At 48.4% G+C, this 19,030-nt stretch overlaps 1 protein-coding gene and 3 non-coding genes across 4 annotated transcripts; all 4 read left to right on the top strand.

Annotated features, from left to right (window-relative positions):
- Window positions 1-334: 334 nt before the first annotated feature.
- LOC144112098 (uncharacterized) lies at window positions 335-1,135 on the top strand. The gene has a single exon (XM_077645175.1). The coding sequence runs from the start codon at window positions 335-337 to the stop codon at window positions 1,133-1,135; it is 801 nt and encodes a 266-aa protein (XP_077501301.1).
- Window positions 1,136-12,898: 11,763 nt separating this feature from the next.
- On the top strand, window positions 12,899-12,973 carry TRNAI-AAU (transfer RNA isoleucine (anticodon AAU)). The gene has a single exon. It is a non-coding gene; the product is annotated as a tRNA-Ile (tRNA).
- Window positions 12,974-13,341: 368 nt separating this feature from the next.
- On the top strand, window positions 13,342-13,415 carry TRNAI-AAU (transfer RNA isoleucine (anticodon AAU)). Its single transcript has one exon. It is a non-coding gene; the product is annotated as a tRNA-Ile (tRNA).
- Window positions 13,416-18,884: 5,469 nt separating this feature from the next.
- Window positions 18,885-18,958, top strand: TRNAI-AAU (transfer RNA isoleucine (anticodon AAU)). The gene has a single exon. It is a non-coding gene; the product is annotated as a tRNA-Ile (tRNA).
- The last annotated feature ends 72 nt before the right edge of the window (window positions 18,959-19,030 follow it).

Raw genomic sequence — 19,030 nt, 5'->3', positions numbered from 1 at the left:
CTCATTTGGCTAGAGAGCCGTGCTAATAACGCGAAGGTCGTAGGTTCGATCCCTGCGCAGGCTACGGTGTAAGTTTTTATCCTACTTTCAATGCAGCTGACTGTACATGGCGCTGGGAGGGCCAATTTTACCTCTGCCGCCCACGCAACCGTATTGTGTGGATAGAAGGACGAATGGAGTGAGTTACCTTGATGCCGTGAATTGTTCTGGCGATTAGACACGGTTGTCTGCCAAGGGGCATGGAAACTATGATATTTTACAGATGTGTGTATTGATGCAAAAAAAAAAAATGGCGGAGATTCTACTTCCGTCCACCGAGCGTGACGGACGTGTGATGACGGGCTCCGTAGGAGCGGCTTCAGTGGCCATGTCCGGCCGCGGTAACCGGTTTACTGATGAGGAAAATGCTTACCAGGTTGTTCTGCCAGGATTGCCTACAGGGCGTTTCGTTGTAAATACAGTTTTTTTGCACGCCGATATCAGAGCCCGCCCGTACCGGGTCGAGGATTTCCGGGATGCCCTAGCTCAGCACGCGCGGCTCCCCGATATTATCGCCATGGGGGCATATCGGATGAGCCACGTCTGGGCAGTCACTCTCAAGGATTCCGAAGCCGTAACGAAGATTTTGAGCGTCTGTGAAATGCTTGTGAAAGAAAGCCGCTGCCTGGTTATTGACCCGACCAATCAGGATGTGCGACTGAAGCTACACTGGTTGCTACACAACGTACCGGACGAAGACGTACGTGCTGCCTTTGCGCCGTACGGGAAAGTCACGGAAATCGCTCGAGAGCGTTGGCGAGTGCGGGGTGTGCCTGAAAAGGGCTCGACAACGAGGCTCGTCACACTGAAATTGAAAACCGGAGTTAAGTTCGAAGACTTGCCGCACCAGCTGAACGTTAGCGGTGAGTTGGCGCTGGTCGTCGTACCAGGCCGGCCCCCGTTATGCCTACGCTGTCGCAGTACGGACCACATCCGAAAAGAGTGTCGAGTCCCACGTTGCGGAGCATGCCGTCGGTTCGGCCACGAAGACGGCCAGTGTTCCCGCACTTATGCGAGCATTGCTGGCCCCGGGACCAGTGAAGACTCGGCTGAGCTGCTAGTGGACGAGGCGGACGCGGAGGACGCGGCCCGTTAAACTGGACAGCCAGCGACACGGGATGAACCTACGTTGACGCGCCTGACGAAGCAAGGGGCGACGACGTCCACCGCAGTTGCGGCGGACGTGCCAGTGCAGGGCGACATCCAACAGAACCCGTGAGCACGCATAAGGAAGCAACGGGAGCTGTTGCTGAAAATCCCGATAACGTAGGACCGGACAACAGCGAGGCCATTGATTCCAGCCAGGAGACTGTCGGCCTCATAGCTGGGAAGCGCTCCCACGAGGAAAACGTCGGTGAAAAGCCACAAGGTAGGCGCTGGCGCTGACGAGCCGCCGTCAAAATCCCCGGGAGTTCGGCGCTAGTCTTTGAAACCAAGGCCCATATTTGCGGCCGAGACACGGCAGGCGGGGAAGCCGCCTCCCTAGCGCAGCAATGTGTTTGTGTAAGTGTGTTCGTGTTTTCCGCGGCTGTGGTTGTAAGTACCCAGCAGAGGTAGTGCCAAGGTCTGGAAAGGCCGGCGAAGGACTGCCTAGCGGTTTTCCCGGCGCCTGCAAACGGACTAATGGATTGGCGACGCGGCACAGTGCACATTGTGAGTCTAGAAGTTTTTCGTCCGTTATGGTGGCCACTGTATATCATATGACAGCTACTGCTCACGCATGGCGATGAAACTTGACACAGCTTCGAGCATAGCAACTTTGAATGTGATGGGTCTTGGTGCTCGTACTCGCCAATGCCAAATTCATCGCCTTCTTGCTGACAATGCGCTGGACATTGTAGCTCTACAGGAGACGAAGATTGAAAGTGAGGAGTTTACTGAGCATATGCGTTCTTTAATGTCTCTGTTTTCCATTCTGTTGGCACCTCGGGTGGGTGCGCCCTTTTTCTGCGCTATAATTTAGGCATCAGTGTGGAGTCAAAGTTTTCTTGTCCAAGTAGACGCCTTCTTGTAGTTGACTTTTCTTTTTAGGAGTTATACTGGCTCATTATATGCGTGTATTGACCGAACGTTGACTCTGAATGACAGGAATGTTTAACAGGTTGGAGTCTTACATTGTTTGTGATAACGTGCTGTTGCTCTTGGGCGATTTCAACTGTGTGTTTGCCGCTGCCGGTTCAGTGAAGTGTCCGCCTGTGGTGATAGGAGTGCACAATTATTAAACGCTCTGGTTACGCTTCGCTGCCCGCTTACACAATCAAGCAACCCATGACAGAACTAGCCATTAGTGAAGTTGGAATCCTTTCTCTTTTACAAAAACATGACACAAAAAAATCTCCGGGTCCTGATTACATCTCAAACACATTTTTAGCCCGATATTCTGAATGGGTGTCCAAATACCTGCATATAATTTATACAAGATCCTTACAAACACTCGTAATCCCAGATGACTGGCGCTGTGCCAAAATAATTCCTATACACAAATCGGGTTCTAAAACTGAACTGAATAACTATCGTCCAATATCACTAACAAGTACAAGCTGCAAAATGATGGAACACGTTATTTTTAAAGCCATAGTTTCAAATCTAGAAAATAATAATCTAATTTACGAAAAACAACATGGTTTCAGCACAGGGCTTTCAACAGTAACGCAGCTTGCTGAAATTACTCATGACATCGCTAACACAATTGATGAAGGCAACCAGATAGATGCAATATTCCTAGATTTCTCTAAAGCGTTTGATGGTGTTCCTCACGATGACCTTATAACAAAATTACTATCTTTTGGAAGTGATTGTAACATTGTGTCATGGATTTCTTACTATTTACAGAACAGAAAACAATGCGTTAAAATAGGTGAATACGTCTCGCAGAACCTGGATGTGTATTCGGGTGTACCCCAGGCATCAGTTCTTGCGCCTCTTTTGTTTTTTATTTACATAAATATTATTAATTCTTGTGTTACATCATCAATCCAGCTTCGCCTTTTTGCAGACGACTGTGTCGTATACATAGCTGTAAAAAAATTAGAAGATCAAATTCTCCTTAACAATTCTTTAGAATCAATCCACACTTGGTGCAAGACCTGGGGAATGAAACTTAACGCGAATAAAACCAAAAGCATCACATTTACTAATAAGAAGCCGCCTCTAAGTTTCACATACACACTTGGCGACACACAGGTAAAAAAAATATGATCAGGTGAAATATCTAGGACTCATCCTAACATCCAACCTGCGTTGGGAACACTACATGAAATCAATTTGCTCTAAAGCTGAAAGTAAATTAAATTATTTAAGGAGAAAGCTGAGTAACACGCCGGCCCATATTAAACTCAGTGCCTATAAAACTCTCATCAGACCTACCCTAGAATATGCGGATATAGTCTGGAGCCCCCATCAATAAATTTTAATCAACAAATTAGAGCGCATCCAAAAACTAGCAGTAAGGTTTGTATACTCAAAGTATTCTCGCCAGACTACCGCTACCAGTCTAGTAATTCAATCAAATTTGCAAAACCTGTCACAGCGAAGAATCATTTCAAGATTAAAGTTTTTGTTCCAGCTTCTTCACGGCCACTTCAAGATAACAAATTCACAATACTTACACCCTCCTTTCAAACACTCGTCTAGAACTAACCATATTAAAACAGTCCGTCAACCAGTCAGCCGTGTAAATATCCACAAGTACTCCCTGTTTCCAGATGCTATATCCCATTGGAATAAACTACCTGAAGATGCGATTAAGCGTACGTCCATGAATTTATTTGTTAATTATATTGAGAAAATTGACTTTTCTGTTTAATTTTCTCTATTATTTATTGTTTAGATTACAGAAGATCTCTGTATTTTTGTGTTTGATCACATTGATGCCTTGTTAACACTCCTGCAAGGGCCCGAAAAGGGCCTGCAGTATGTTGAAATAAATAATGACACCAGTTCAGAGGATATTGGCAGCATATTTACCTGCGGTAATAGACCACTATACACACGCTTTCACCGTGATAGCCATGCCAGATTGAATAGAATTTATGCATCCGTTGAACTTGTGCCCCTTTGCACAGGTTACAAAGTTGAACCTGTGGCTTTTAGTGATCATTGTCATGTGATAGGAAATTTCGGAGTGAAAGAAAGGTGTACGCGCTTCAACTGGAATCTCTGAAAATTCAATGCCAAACTCTTCGAGGACGACGGTTTTCTAAAGACATCGTAAATGAAATGCAGAGGCTGCTCGAAGAGCGGCCCAGTTTTTTGCCGTTCAGTGGGAAGACTTCAAAGAGTGGCTAAAAAGTAAAGCCATAGAAAAAAGTTGCTCCAACCGACACAAATAAAAACAAAGAAAAAGCAGCGCGCGAACAACTGCAGTTTTTATTAAGCATGGAAAGCTCCGAGCCTGGGAGATATGCAAAAGATATAAGGGATGTGAAAAGCCAGCTGGATAGACTAAACAATGAAAGGTATAAAGAAGCAGTTATACGCGCAAGGGCGCAAAAACTCTGGGCCGGTGAAACGTTGACGAAGCTAGCCTTAGCAGATGAAAAGTGGTACGCTAGACAGAAACAAATCAGGCAGATAAGAAATGGTGCTGAAATTTCATGTGGTGCCAATGTCATCCAGCAGTCATTTCAAGAGTACTTCAACGACCTTCTTGGCCAAGTAAGAGAGATTAGTGATGCTTTCTCTTCAGAGTTTTTCTTTCATGCCAAGACTTGAGGATGATGTAAAGGAGAGCCTTGAGGTACCCATAACTGAGAATGAAAGAGAATCTGCAATTGACGACTTACAGACCGGTAAAGCTCCAGGACCTAATGGGCAGGGCGCCGAGTTGTTCGAAACATTTAAGCCGATAGTCGCTCAGTTACTGCTAAGAGTGCTGGATGAGGCGTATGAACGTGAGCAAGTACCGCTGTCATTCACCACATCGCACATTGTGTTGATCCCAAAATCAAATGACCCAGAGAAGCGTTTGTTGGTGGGGTCCTATCACCCGATAAGCCTCACCAACTTTGACTACAACATATTCATGAAGGTCCTAGATAGGAGATTCCAGAGCGTAATAAAAAAATTGGTTGGACCACACCAGACTTGCGGAATTAAAGAACGCAGCATAGCCACGAATGTATACGTCGCACGTACTGTATTGGAATGCTGTGATGCGATGGGGGACCGCATTGCTATGATGCAGCTGGATTTGGCAAAAGCCTTTGATCGTGTGTCACGTGATGTACTTTTTCACATACTAGATCACGGGAACGTTGGCCGCATTATCATAGAAGGCGTCAGAATGGCATATGCAAACTGTACCACGCGCATTATTCTAAATGGTGACCTCGCAGATTGGCTGGCAATGCGTTCGTCAGTAAGGCAGGGATGCCCGCGGCCGCCCCTTTTGTTTGCGGCACACCTAGAGCCACTATGTTTGGCTATTGCCAGTAGTGACCGTATCTCAGGCTTTCTATTGCAGTCGGCACATGTCAAAATCCTCGCTTATACGGACGATATCGTAGTCTTCTGTTCCAATCGAGACGGTATTACTGAAGTGATCAGTATCGTTGATAAATTCTGCAAGCAAAGGGGGTGTATGATAAACTGGGACAAGAGCTCTGGATTTTGGCACGGTGACTGGGAAACGATGCCTGATCACTTCGCCCGGCTTCAATGGTCTTGCCTGCCAACGAAATATCTCGGCGTCTCCCTTAACTGTTATCGAGATCCAAGTGAAAGTTTGAACGAGCAGTGCTCAAGGGCGAGGGAGAAAGCAGATGCATGGCAAGGGAGACAATTATCAATGTTTTCACGCGTCTCCATCTGCAATCTTTTCCTTGTATCGAAAATATGGTACATGCTGAATGTTCTGTGTGCGAGTCGGGCCAGCATTCAAAAGATGCATCGAGTTTTTGCTGTGTTTATTGGGGCGTCAAGCTGGGAGAGAACTAGCGGTACCAATTTGTTTCTTTCGGTTAAACGAGGAGGGCTTGGCCTCGTGCACTTATTCTTGCGCCAAGTTGTGTCGCGTTTTATCTTTCTCCGAGATGAAAGGGATCCTTTTCTGCTGACTGCTATCCAAGTAAGGTTGCGGACTGCTCCCAGAAGTCGTTGTCTAATACCCCTGTCACACGGTCAGTTTCAATCACCCTCGAGTCGAGGGTCTTCGAGATTCTCAATCGCCATCGAACTCGCCGCTGCTACACGGCAAATCTCAATGGCCATTGAAATGGTTCTCGTGTCTTACGCCACAGATGAGTGGCGCCACAATCGCTACTTTGGATTTTGCAAAAATAACAAAAATATTTGAAAAATGTATACTAAATGCTGAAATACAGGCATACGCGAAAGTCGTTCAAAACGCTTTTAATTGCACGTACGCGACGTACATATGCATACACTGCTGTAGCCACTCTAATACAAGACGAGCCAAAACCAAGCCAGTCCAACTGCGTCGGACCGCTGCTTCGTCAGGCTTAAGACCGGGGAAATCGCCATGACATCTGAAAAACAAGAGCTATTTTTCTTTTGAAACTTTATGCGAGAGTAAGAATGGGCAAATCGAAGGCGAATACAACAGCTTAGAACACGATATTGCTTTGAGGGATTAGCGACGAAGCTGTTATCGCTGTGAAGCGGGCGGGCAGGGTGCCGCCATGTTGTCAACGTTAAGTACGCAAGCAACGCAAAGACTGCAACGCAAAATGAATGCGCTTAATGCGCTTAAAACCAGTCTAATATAATTTTAAAATAATTTTACAGGCTGCTTACATTAAATTTTATGCGAATAATGTTTGTTATGTTTTTGCACCGTGAGTGTGTCGTGTACGAAAGTGCGCTTGGCGCCGCTCGAAGCAACGCTAGCAACCTTGGGCAGCGCTCGAAGGCCCTCGAAATCTCGATGGAGTTCTGCGCTACTCCGTTGACTCGATAGGCTATTGACTCGATCGCCATTGAAACTGCCCGTGTGGCAGCGCTCGATCGCCTTTGAGTCGATAGACTATCGGTTCGAGGGCCCTCGAAATGCCCGTGTGACAGGGGTATAAGGCTGTGAAGGTATGTGCGGTGCTGTCAATGGGTACATGTGAGAAGTTCTACTCTCTTCTCGACTACTGTACGCGCGTTTTTCACTTGAGTACTTGTGTAATGTTTCCAAAAATGAGTTGTATAAGAATCTTGTGGAAACAATGCTGCCGATTCCCATTTATCGTTTACCGCACGGTGGAGGACCAGGGCAAGACGTCTTAAAACGAATTTAAAAATGCTGGTTAAATCAAACGTAAAAACATTTTTCTTTATTTTACATTCTAATACACTTCCTGTTAAGACGTGGCTGCCTGAAAAGGGGTTTTCGTCCCATTGAGGACAAACTGCTTACTATGCAAAAAGCCTGAAACGGTGGAGCACGTGTTTCTTGAATGTTGGGACCCAATTTTTCATTGGGATGTCCTCGAACGAACCGCGAAAAAAGATTTTCTCCTGCATCCATACGACATCAGGTTTTGGCGATTATAAACGAAGGAGGAGAGCCATATGATTTAATCATGCTCTTGGGGCTCCACAGCCTTTGGAGGACACGAATGCAAGTGCGACATGCCGATGTTAATGTCCGTTCGGTGCGAGAAAACTTTATTGAAAGTGGTGTGAGCCTAAGAGAAGTGTATCGTGCTCAAGCTGAACGGCCCGAATGGACCTCTGTTCTGGACGACTTAGTTGTCTTGAAAAGAGTTTAACCTCTCCCGTGTCAGCCAAGTAGGCTGCTGTTTTCATCATTTCTACTTTTGCTTTCGCATGTAAGAATCGGCAATAAAGAAACAAAAGCAATCAAAAATTGCCTGCTAGCTCAGTTGGTTAGAGCATCGTGCTAATAACGCGATGTTCGTAGGTTTGATCCCTGAGCTGGCCAAGGTCTTTTTTTTTCTGCTCTCAATGCAGGTGAGTGTACGTGGCGCAGGGAGGGCCAATTTTACCTCTGTCGCTCACGCAACAGTATTGTGTGCACAGAAGAAGTACGAATGGAGTGGGTTACCTTGATTCTGTGAATTTTTCTGACCTGCTCATTCTGCTTCCGGCAGTCGAGCTGATCGGATCGCAGTATCATGGGCTCCAGCGGAGCGGCGACAGCGGCATCCTACGGCCGCGGAAACAGGATTTATGACTGTGAAGATAAGGATTACTAGATCATTATGCAGACACTGCCAACAGGACATGTTTTCAACACCGTTTTTCTTCACGGATACGTGCGAGCGAGGCTGTTCCGGCTCGAGGATTTCCGTGACACTCTGGCCGATACCGTTACGCTCCACGACGGGGTCGCGCTGGGGGCGTACCAAATCAACCATGTGTGGGCGGTCACCCTGCTGAGCACGGAGGCAGCAAAGTTGCTCGCCTTCAATGAGCTGCAAGTTAAGAGACGCCGCTGCCTCATCATCGATCCAGAAGACTAGCAGGTAAACCTGCGGCTACACTGGATAGTTAATGATGTGGCCGATGACGACATCTCGACGGCATTTGGCAAACTGACCGACGTTACGCGAGAGCGGGGGCGTATCCAAGGCGTCAATGACAAGAGCTCAACGACAAGGACTGTCCTACTGAAGTCGAAGCCCGGTCTGAAAGCGGATGACCTACCACACCAGGTACGCGTCGCCGGAGATGTGGCTCTTGTGGTGGCGCCTGGAGGTCCAATGCAGTGCCTGCGCTTCCATGGTACGGGCCACGTGCGGCGTGAATGTAAAGTTCACCGCTGTACGAAATGTCGGCGGTACGGTCACGCGGATACCGACTGTGTCCGCGCTTATGCGGTGGCTACGGGCGCGGTGTCGAAAGACGACACTGCGGAACTCCTGGTGGACGTAGCCGAGGCCAAGGAATCTGCAAAAGGCATGGGGGAACCCGAAAAGCAGGTAGGCGCGACGGACTCTGAGGGACCCTCTAGCAGCGTTGCCGGGCGGAAAACTGAAGGGCAGAGAAATGGGATGGAGGCGTCGAGTGATGAAGTAAGCGTGCCGGCACTCTAAGAAACCGAGCCAGCGACTCCTAACGAGGAGAACCATGACAAGAGCGGCGACCGTATTACCAGTGGTCCTGCCCCAGCGAAGTCACCCCTCGCCCAGACTGGAATATAAGGAGACAAGGCGGCAGCCCCCAGTGTCGAGGAGCCGCCGGCAAAAACGACCCAAAGACGGCGGCCATCCATTCGACCACGACCTAATGTGTAGACGGAGAGGAGGGCCCTCAAAAAACCGCCCCCGCTGCCAGGCCTGGAACCAGCACCGGATGGCTCCGGTGTCAAAGACGTCGTCTAGCCACGCGCTTGACGGGAAGGGTAAGCACCATGTTCCCGGCTTCTTTCTTCTGTATGAAAATGGCTCCCGCGTCCCCCATTAAAGTCGGCACACTTAACGTCAGGGGACTGGCAATCAAGAAGAAGCAGAGCCAGGAGTACCGCATTTTAACTGAGCATGACATTGACGTCCTGGCAGTGCAGGAAACGAAAATTGACGGGGAAGATGAGACCGGGAACATGGTGCGACGTTTCACGTCTAGGTTTTTTCCAGTAGTGTCCCACGCTATAGGCACGTCTGCGGGCTGTGTCATTTTTGTTAAGAATTTACCGGGACTTGAGGTTCAGGGATATATGGCGTGTCCATCGGGTAGGTGTGTTTTGGTCACATTCGTGTACAACAAAACATTTTGGCGCATCATTTCTGTGTACGCTCCAAATGCGGTAGAGGAAAGGACAGGTTTTATTTCAAAACCTCCAAAATTACTTAATTTGTGAGAAATCCCTGATCATCATCGGTGACTTCAATTGCGTCCTGAGAAGTTGTGGTAAAACCAGTGCACGGGCGTTTAGGGACAGAAGCACTGAGGCACTCTCAGAGGTTATAGCGACGTGCAACCTCAATGACGTGGCGGAATGTTTATAAGGCGAGCCTTGTGTGAGGTAAACACATTTTCAGCGGTCAAGCCATGCACGGCTAGATCGCATTTATGTGTCGCCGGATGTTATTTCAAAATGCAGTACCTACAGTGTAGTACCGGTATCATTTTCTGATCATTGTTAAGTATAGTGTGGGATAGGGACAAAGAAAAGAGGAAATTAGTTCTCTTGGGAGATGTGGAAATTAATAAGTTCATTACATGCGACATGTTTAGCAGGAAAGTAAACAACGAAATTGGAAAATTACAGTCGAGCGGGGAACTGAAAGTATGGCACCAGTGGGAACTTTGCAAGCAACAAATAAATATAGCAGCGATCGAAAGGTCAAGCTGTATACGACAAGAGGAGAAGCGTGAGGAAGACAATTTAATATCTTTACTGGCTGGACTTCTCGGAAACGAAAGCGAAGAGCCTGGAAAATGGTTGGACGACATTAGAAATATAAAGCACAAGATTGAAGTCTTCGAAGAAGAATGCAATCGTGGCCCGCTTGTGCGGGCTAGGGCGCAAGATGTAGCTGCTGGGGAGACACCGTCAAAACGAGCGCTATGAATTGAAAAAGCGCATGCTTCACGAAACCACATTGAAAAGATTTATTGGGTTGGGGCGTTATCTGGAGAAAGCGGTCATATCTAGAAGGCATTTCTTGAATATTATCAGGTGCTGCTTGCAAATCAAGAAGTGGATGTGAGCGCATTCAAGGAAAAGTTTCTTGGCGCTTTACCGCGATTAGATGACGAACAGAAAGAAAGGATGGAGCTGTCGATAACTGCGTCAGAGGTCGAGCATGCGATAGAAAATTTGAACCTTGGAAAATCACCTGGACCTGATGGATTAAGTGCGGCTTTTTACAAAGCATATAAACACGAAATATTGCCAGTACTGACAGCTGTGTATAATGAAGCCTGCAAAGTGAATGAATTGCCTCCGTCTTACGGCACATCACACGCAGTATTAATTGCTAAATATGATGAAGCAGAAGAGTTACAACATGCCACAGCATATCGCCCTATCGCACTCACAAACGTAGATTATATAGTTTTCATGAAGATTTTAGCCCGTAGACTACAGTCAATTAGTCAATATATAGTCGGTCCTCACCAGACGTGTGGGATCAAGGGGCGCTCCATTGTTACCAATATTCATAGAGCAAGGTGTGTGCTTGAATGTAGTGATCATACAAATAGCGGTGTAGCAATACTTCAGCTTGATCTTGAGAAAGCCTTTGTGTTTCGCACGAAATCCTGTTCTGCATACTCGACCATGTAAATGCAGGGTCCATTATTCGCGAGGGAGTGGCCTTGGCGTACCGGAGCTGCACGACAAGACTAATTGTAAATAAGAGTTTGGGGGCCCCCATCGTCCTGCAGCCTTCGTTGCGCCAGGGTTGTCCCCTTAGCCCTCTTTTATTCTGCATTTACAGCGAAGAGTTGTGTTTGTATATCATGAAAAATGAAAAAATCCGTGGCTTCCAGCTTCAGGTGGCAGAAGTTAAGTTGCAGGCCTATCCGGATGATGTGGCAGTGTTCACAGTGAATCGGGAAAAGGTGACCGAGGCCGTGGCATGTGTAAAAGAATTCACCAAATTCACAGGCAGTAAAGTGAATTGGTCAAAGTCCCTGGGGTTTTGGCACAGAGAATGGCCAACGAAGCCCGACAATTTTGCGAACATGTCCTGGGTGACGACCCCAGTAAAGTACTTGGGCGTCCCACTAGACGGTTATCGCGACAGCGAACCGTACTGGAGAGAACAGACGCAAACCACGCGTAAAACTGTTGAGAGGTGAAAAGGGCAACATCTGTCAGTTTTCGCAAGGGCCACAGTGTGTAATCAGTTTTGTATGTCTAGGTTGTGTTACGTGATGCAAATGTTGCATTGTGCAAGGATGAACGTACAGAGATTGCACGGATCTTTGCCGTGTTTGTGTGGGCTGCGGGCTGGGGACGATGCAGCCGGACGAATTTGTTTATGCGGGTCAATGACGATGGCCTCAGTCTGGGGCACTTATTTCTGCGGCAGGTCGTAAGCAGATTTCTTTTTGTGCGTGATGTAGGGATCCGTTTTTGCGCACTGTATGCAAATTAAGGATTGGAAATGCACTGCCGGATTTTGTTGTCTCAACCGAAAATTTATCGGGACGTATTTTTGGTTACTTTAGAGAGGTTGTCGCGAGTGTTCAATTCCTAACTGTTCGGTTTTCGTATGAGTATTTGTCTTCTGGTTAGCAGGAAGAAGTTGTATAGGGATTTGTGCGATGTAGTTCTTCCACAACCTATGTACAGGGCCATATACATTGGAGGCCAGGGACGCGACGTACTTAAGCGTGTGAAGGCGATGCAGGTGCCGCCAAGTGCAAAAACATTCTTTTTTAGGTTACATACCGGAACACTACCAGTAAAAAAATTTTTGGAGGGGAAGCATTTATTTCTACCTTGGGGATCACACTGTTTAATCTGTAAACAACCTTAGACAATAGACCACGTTTTTTGCATTGTTAGGAAGGGGTATACTTCTGGGACATCTTGCAAAGGACTTTAACAAAGGAATTTCCGCTAGACTCTCATGGAATACGATACTTGCCTGTAGAGAGAGGATGGGACACAATTCGACCTTATTATGCTAATAGGACTCCAGTGTATTTGGCGCTCCAGAATGGCAGGATATCATTGCGATCCTGATGCACGGCCAGCCCGGATCTATTTTCAGGAGTGTATGTATAAGTATAACGAAATTCAGAAAATCGCTCCTGAAGCACCTGAGTGGCTCGAAAGAGTAGAGCCATTGGTGGCGCTTAGAGAGATTTGAGTTTTAATATGACGAAGCCACAACCCACCAGGCGGATAGTGTTAAGTATTGTTCATTGTGCCCTGTAAGTGTATTTGTGTATTGTGGTTCTTGCCGAAGTCAGGCAATAAAGAAAAAAAATCGGCCTGCTAGCTCAGTTTGGTTAGAGCGTCGTGCTAATAACGCGAAGGTCGTAGGTTCGATCCCTGCGCAGGCCATGGTATTTCTTTTTCTCCTGCTCTCAGCGCAGCAGACCGTACGTGGCGCAGGGAGGGCCAGTTTTACCTCTGTCGCCCACGCAACTGTATTGTGTGCATAGAAGAAGGACGAAGGGTGTGGGTTACCTTGATTCCGTGAATCGTTCTGGCCTGCTAGCTCAGTTGGTTAGAGCGTCTTGCTAATATCGCGAAGGTCGTAGGTTCGATCCCTGCGTAGGCCATAGTATTTCTTTTTCTCCTGCTCTCAGCGCAGCAGACCGTACGTGGCGCGGGGAGGGCCAGCTTTACCTCTGTCGCCCACGCAACTGTCTTGTGTGCATAGAAGAAGGACGAATGCAGTGGGTTACCTTGATTCCGTGAACCGTTCTGGCCTGCTAGCTCAGTTGGTTAGAGCGTCGTGCTAATAACGCGAAGGTCGTAGGTTCGATCCCTGCGCAGGCCATGGTATTTCTTTTTCTCCTGCTATCAGCGCAGCTGACCGTACGTGGCGCAGGGAAGGCCAGTTTTACCTCTGTCGCCCACGCAACTGTATTGTGTACATAGAAGAAGGACGAATGGAGTGGGTTACCTTGATTCCGTGAACCCTTCTGGCCTGCTAGCTCAGTTTGGTTAGAGCGTCGTGCTAATAACGCGAAAGTCGTAGGTTCGATCCCTGCGCAGGCCATGGTATTTCTTTTTCTCCTGCTCTCAACGCAGCTCACCGTACGTGGCGCTGGGAGGGCGAACTTTACCTCTGCCACCCACGAAACTGTATTGTGTGGATAGAAGAAGGACGAATGGAGTGGGCTACCTTGATTCCGTGAACCGCTTTGGCCTGCTAGCTCAGTAGATTCTACTTCCGGCCACCGAGCGTGACGGACTCAGGATCACGAGCTCCGGCGGAGCGGCGACAGCGGCCCTTGCTGGCCGCGGAAACAGGATCTAGGGAAAGGACGATATGGATTATCAGGAGATCTTGCCGCAGCTGCCTACCGGACATGTGGTTTTAAACACACTTTTTCTGCACGGCGATGTTCGTGTTAGGCCCTTTCGGGTCCTTGATTTTCGTGATGCGCTGGCCCAGGCTGGTACGCTCCCTGACGTGGTGGCTTTGGGGGCGTACCAAATCAACCACGTTTGGGCTGTGACTTTCAAGACCGCTGAAGGAGCCAAGAGGCTTCTCGCCTTCAAGGAACTAAATGTGAAAGGACGGCGATATCTTATCATCGATCCGGAAGACCAACAAGTCAAGCTACGGCTCCACTGGATGCTCGAAGGCGTGGCCGACGAAGACATCCGGACGGCTTTTGCTGCGTTCGGGAAGGCAACCGAAGTTACACGGGAACGGTGGCGCGTCCAAGGCGTCCACGACAAGGGATCTACAACACGAACTGTGCTCCTAAAACTGAAACCTGGTTTGAAGCTCGACGATCTGCCTCACCAGATACTTGTCGCCGGGGGGTTTGCCCTTGTTGTGGCGCCGGGGCGACCGATGCAGTGCTTGCGCTGTCATGGCACGGGCCACGTTTGGCGAGAGTGTAAAGTGGCCCGGTGTTCGAAATGCAGGCGTTACGGCCACGCCAACAGCGACTGCGTCCGCACATACGCAGTGGCAACCGGGCTGGCATTGGGAGTCGACACGACGGAGCACATTATGGACGTCGCCGAGACAGAAGAGGCGGCAAAGGGAACCGACGTGACGACGAAACCGGCGGTGACGACGGAGTCTTCGTGGCACCCGAGCGGCGACGGAAACACGGCCAGCGGCGGTGGGAAGGAACCGGGGACGGTAATTCCTGCTGGAACAAATGAAGGGTCATCCAACGACGGGACCAGTCATCCGGCTAAAAATGTCGACCAACCACCGACCAGCGAGGAACAGATGGACCAGAGCGGCGCCCGTGTGACGACCGTCGCCGCCCCAGCCAAGCGACCTCACGACCCGACCGACAACGAAGGGGACAAGCCCGCAGATGGCGGCGTTCAGGAGCTGCCAGCGAAAACAGGCCAGTCCAGGCGACCAACACTCAGGCCAACGCCCAACCTTGCGGCAGGCAAGCTGGTCGCCGAGAAGGCACCTCCACTGCCTCCGCAGCAAAACCAGGCATCCGCTCCTGACGGCTCCGGTGGTGGCAACGGCGTCTAGCTTCGTGCTAACGTGAAAGGTGAGCACGGTGATCTCCGCGTGTTCACATGTTTTTAAATATGGCTTCTGCAACCTCCTTGACTTTTGCAACGCTCAATGTCAGAGGTTTTGCCGCTAAGAGGAAGCAGAGTCAAGTGCACCGCATTTTAACAGATCATAATATCGATCTGCTTGCTATTGAGGAAACGAAAGTGGAAAGGGAACAAGACACCGAGAGCATCGTGCAACGTTTTACGTCAAGATTCTATGCGGTCGTGAGCCATGCCGTCGGCACATCTGCCGGATGCATGGTGTTTATAAAAAAGCTGCCTAGCCTCGAGGTGCAGGCGTACACATCGTGCCCTTCGGGTCGTTGCGTAGTTGTGGATTTTGCTTTCGCCTGCTCTGAATGGCGACTAATTTGCGTTTACGCACCTAACGTGGGCGAGGTCAGGGTAGCTTTTTTTGAGAGCATTCAGCGTTTCTTACGCACAGAAAAACACCTGATATTGTTGGGAGATTTTAATTGTGTCTTGAGCGCGGCTGACAAAACCAGCACGCGGTCCCACCGTGATGAAAGCACCGAAATTCTCCGTCACTTGATTGATAAGTTTGCATTGGAGGACGCGACTGAATGTGTGGTATACAAGCGCGGCATGATGTTCACGCACTTCCAACGAAGTAGCCATGCCCGCCTTGATAGAATATATGTATCGGTCGACTTGTCGCCAAAGTGTCACAGCTGCGATGTTGTTCCTGCAAATTTCTCGGACCACTGCTTGGTGAAATGTAGCATAGGCGCGGTAAAACGTAAGAACTCTTTCCAGTGGGACCTCTGGAAATTCAACAATAAGCTTCTGAAATACGAAATTTCCACCGGGTTTGCAGCACAGGAAATTAATAAAATAACCGTTAATGGCAATCGGGCAGCTGGAGATGAATGGTAAAGTTGCGAACAGCAGATATAAGTGTATGCAATAGAAAGGGCCAGCTGCATACGTTTTCATGAAAGGTTAAGCGAGGCGCATTTGAAGTCCTTACTGGACAAGTTATTAGCTCAGGAATGCAAGGCACCGGGTGTTTTCAGTGAAGACGTCCGAAAAACCAAACAAATGCTAGAAACGATAGAGGAAGAGCGATATCGCGGCGCACTTGTGCGCGCGAGAGCTGAGCAATTCGCCGCGAGCGAAACACCCACAAAACGGGCGTTAGCAATGGAAAGGGCGCACGCTCGGCGAAACCACGTCGCGGAAATTCAATGGGGTGGTGCCACTGCATCTGACGATGACAGCATTGCAAAGGCTTTTTTGATTACTATCAAGCGCTTTTCGCTTCGAGGCTTGTTGACATGGGAAGATTTAAGGAGATATTTTAGGGGCCATGCCACGTATTGATGACGCAGACAATAGGATTAGAGCTGCCAATTAGCGAACAAGAAGTGGAACAAGCTACTGATAAATTACACTCAGGAAAGTCGCCGGGGCGCGACGGCCTGAGCGCGGCTTTTTATAAAGCTTTCAAGAAGGAATTAGCACCGCTCCTCTCAGTGGTATTTAATGAAGCGTATGTGTTGCATACTCTGCCTACATCATATGTATCCTCGCATACTGTGCTCCTACCAAAAACCGATCAAACAGAAAAACTCAGACAGGTAACATCCTACAGGCCCATAGCCCTCACAAATGTCGACTACAAAATTTATATGAAGGTTTTTGCAGGCAGGCTACTGACCGTAATGCATAAAATAGTCGGACCTCACCAAACGTGTGGGATCAAGGGGCGTTCCATTGTTGAGAATATTCACAAGGCTAAGTGCGTGCTTGAGTGTTGTGACGCAATATATGCTCGGGTCGCAGTTCTTCAGATTGACCTTGAGAAGGCGTTTGACTGTGTGGCGCACGAATTGCTGCTTTGGATTCTACACTACATTAACGTTGGTTCTGTTATCAGAGAGGGTGTGGCCATGGCTTACCGTAACTGCACTACGAGGTTAATAGTAAACAAGACCTTGGGGGCCCGCGTTAGTGTGCAGAGATCGGTACGCCAGGGCTGTCCCCTCAGCCCCCTGCTGTTTTGTATTTATATAGAAACCCACTGCCTAAACATTATAGGAAATGAGGCTATTCATGGTTTTCGTGTACAGGCATCAGAAGTGAAGCTCTTAGCATACGCAGATGACGTTGCTGTTTTCTGCGTTAACCAAGATAGCATAAGCAGGACAATCGAAGCAGTAAAGGGTTTCAGTGAGGTCACCGGTAGTTTGGCGAATTGGGGCAAGTGCCTGAGATTCTGGCACGGAGAATGGCCGTCAACTCCAGCTGTTTTCGCCAGCGTTTCTTGGGAGACAACACCCGTGAAATACCTAGCGGTTCCACTCGAATTTTACAGGGACACTGAGCCTTTTTGGAAAACACAGGTAGAAGAAACGCGTGAGAAAGCCGAAAAATGGAAAAGTGCTAATTTGTCTGTATTTTCAAGAGCAACTGTGTGTAATTTGTTTTTGATAAGCAAGCTCTGGTACGTGATGCAAGTACTCCACTGCTCACGGTTAAATGTGCAAAAGCTGCACCGTATTTTCGCTATCTTTATATGGGCCTCAAAATGGGAGAGGTGCAGCCTGACAAATTTGTTCAGGAGCGTCAAGGTAGGGGGACTTGGTCTGGGGCACTTGTTCATACGGCAGATAGTAAACAGATTTTTGTTTCTCCGGGACGTTAAAGATCCCTTTCTAGGTACCGTATGCCAAGCCAGGCTCGGGCGTGCTGTGCCAGATTTCATTGTTGGAACGGAGACTATGACTGGAGGTATTTTTGGTTTTCTTAAAGAGGTTGTGTTTAGCGTCAGGTTTTTGACGGCGAAATTTTCAAAAATTTATTTAAGTGGTGTTTAGCCGAAAACATTGTAGAAGGATGTATGTGACGTGTTATTGCCGGAACCAATGTACAGGGCAATATGCTCCGGAGGCCCAGGCAGAGATGTCCTGAAACGGGTGAAAAAAATGCAGGTACCACCGGGAACAAAAAATATATTCTTCAAGCTTCACACCGGGACTCTGTCTGTAAAATCTTTCCAAGAAACAAAGGGGTTTTACCTTCCTTGGGGGTCGCACTGCCTTATATATAAACAGCCAGAAACAATCAATCACGTTTTCTTGCACTGTTGGGAAGGGGTATATTTTTGGGACGTCCTTCAAAGGACCATCAGAAAACAATTACCATTGGATCCGTATGGAATCCTATACCTGCCTACAGCAAAAGAAGATGGCATGCCGTTGGATTTAGAAATGCTCGCGGGCCTCCATTGCATGTGGCGCTCCCGAATGGCAGGCTTTCATTGTGACCCGGATGCGCGGCCTGCGCGATTGTATTTCCGTGAGACAATGCTCAAGTTCATCGAGGTGCTGAAAACACAAGCATCTCCCCCTGAGTGGCTTTCAAAGCCCGAACCTTTGACAGAACTCAGGGAATTTTAAACTGACAACGCCTGGCCCTCTGGGGGCTGTAGGCTACCTTTTCGTAGTTTGGGTGTCTACCCGTGTATGCTTTTTGTTGTATTTTGTCGAAGCCCGGCAATAAAAGAAAAAAAGGACCTGCTAGCTCAGTTGGTTAGAGGGTCGTGCTAATAACGCGAAGGTCGTAGGTTCGATCCCTGCGCAGGCCATGGTATTTCTTTTTCTCCTGCTCTCAACGCAGCTTACCGTACGTGGCGCAGGGAGAGCCAATTTTACCTCTGCCGCCCACGCAACCGTATTGTGTGGATAGAAGAAGGACGAATGGAGTGGCTTACCTTGATCCCGTGAACCGTTCTGGCCTGCTAGCTCAGTTGGTTAGAGCGTCGTGCTAATAACGCGAAGGTCGTAGGTTCGATCCCTGCGCAGGCTATGGTATTTCTTTTTCTCCTGCTCGCAACGCAGCTGACCGTAAGTGGCGCAGGGAGAGCCAATTTTACCTCTG

The sequence above is a fragment of the Amblyomma americanum genome, unplaced genomic scaffold, assembly GCF_052857255.1.
Source record: "Amblyomma americanum isolate KBUSLIRL-KWMA unplaced genomic scaffold, ASM5285725v1 scaffold_58, whole genome shotgun sequence".
Taxonomy (NCBI): domain Eukaryota; kingdom Metazoa; phylum Arthropoda; class Arachnida; order Ixodida; family Ixodidae; genus Amblyomma; species Amblyomma americanum.
This window is presented reverse-complemented; position numbering and strand designations above follow the sequence as displayed.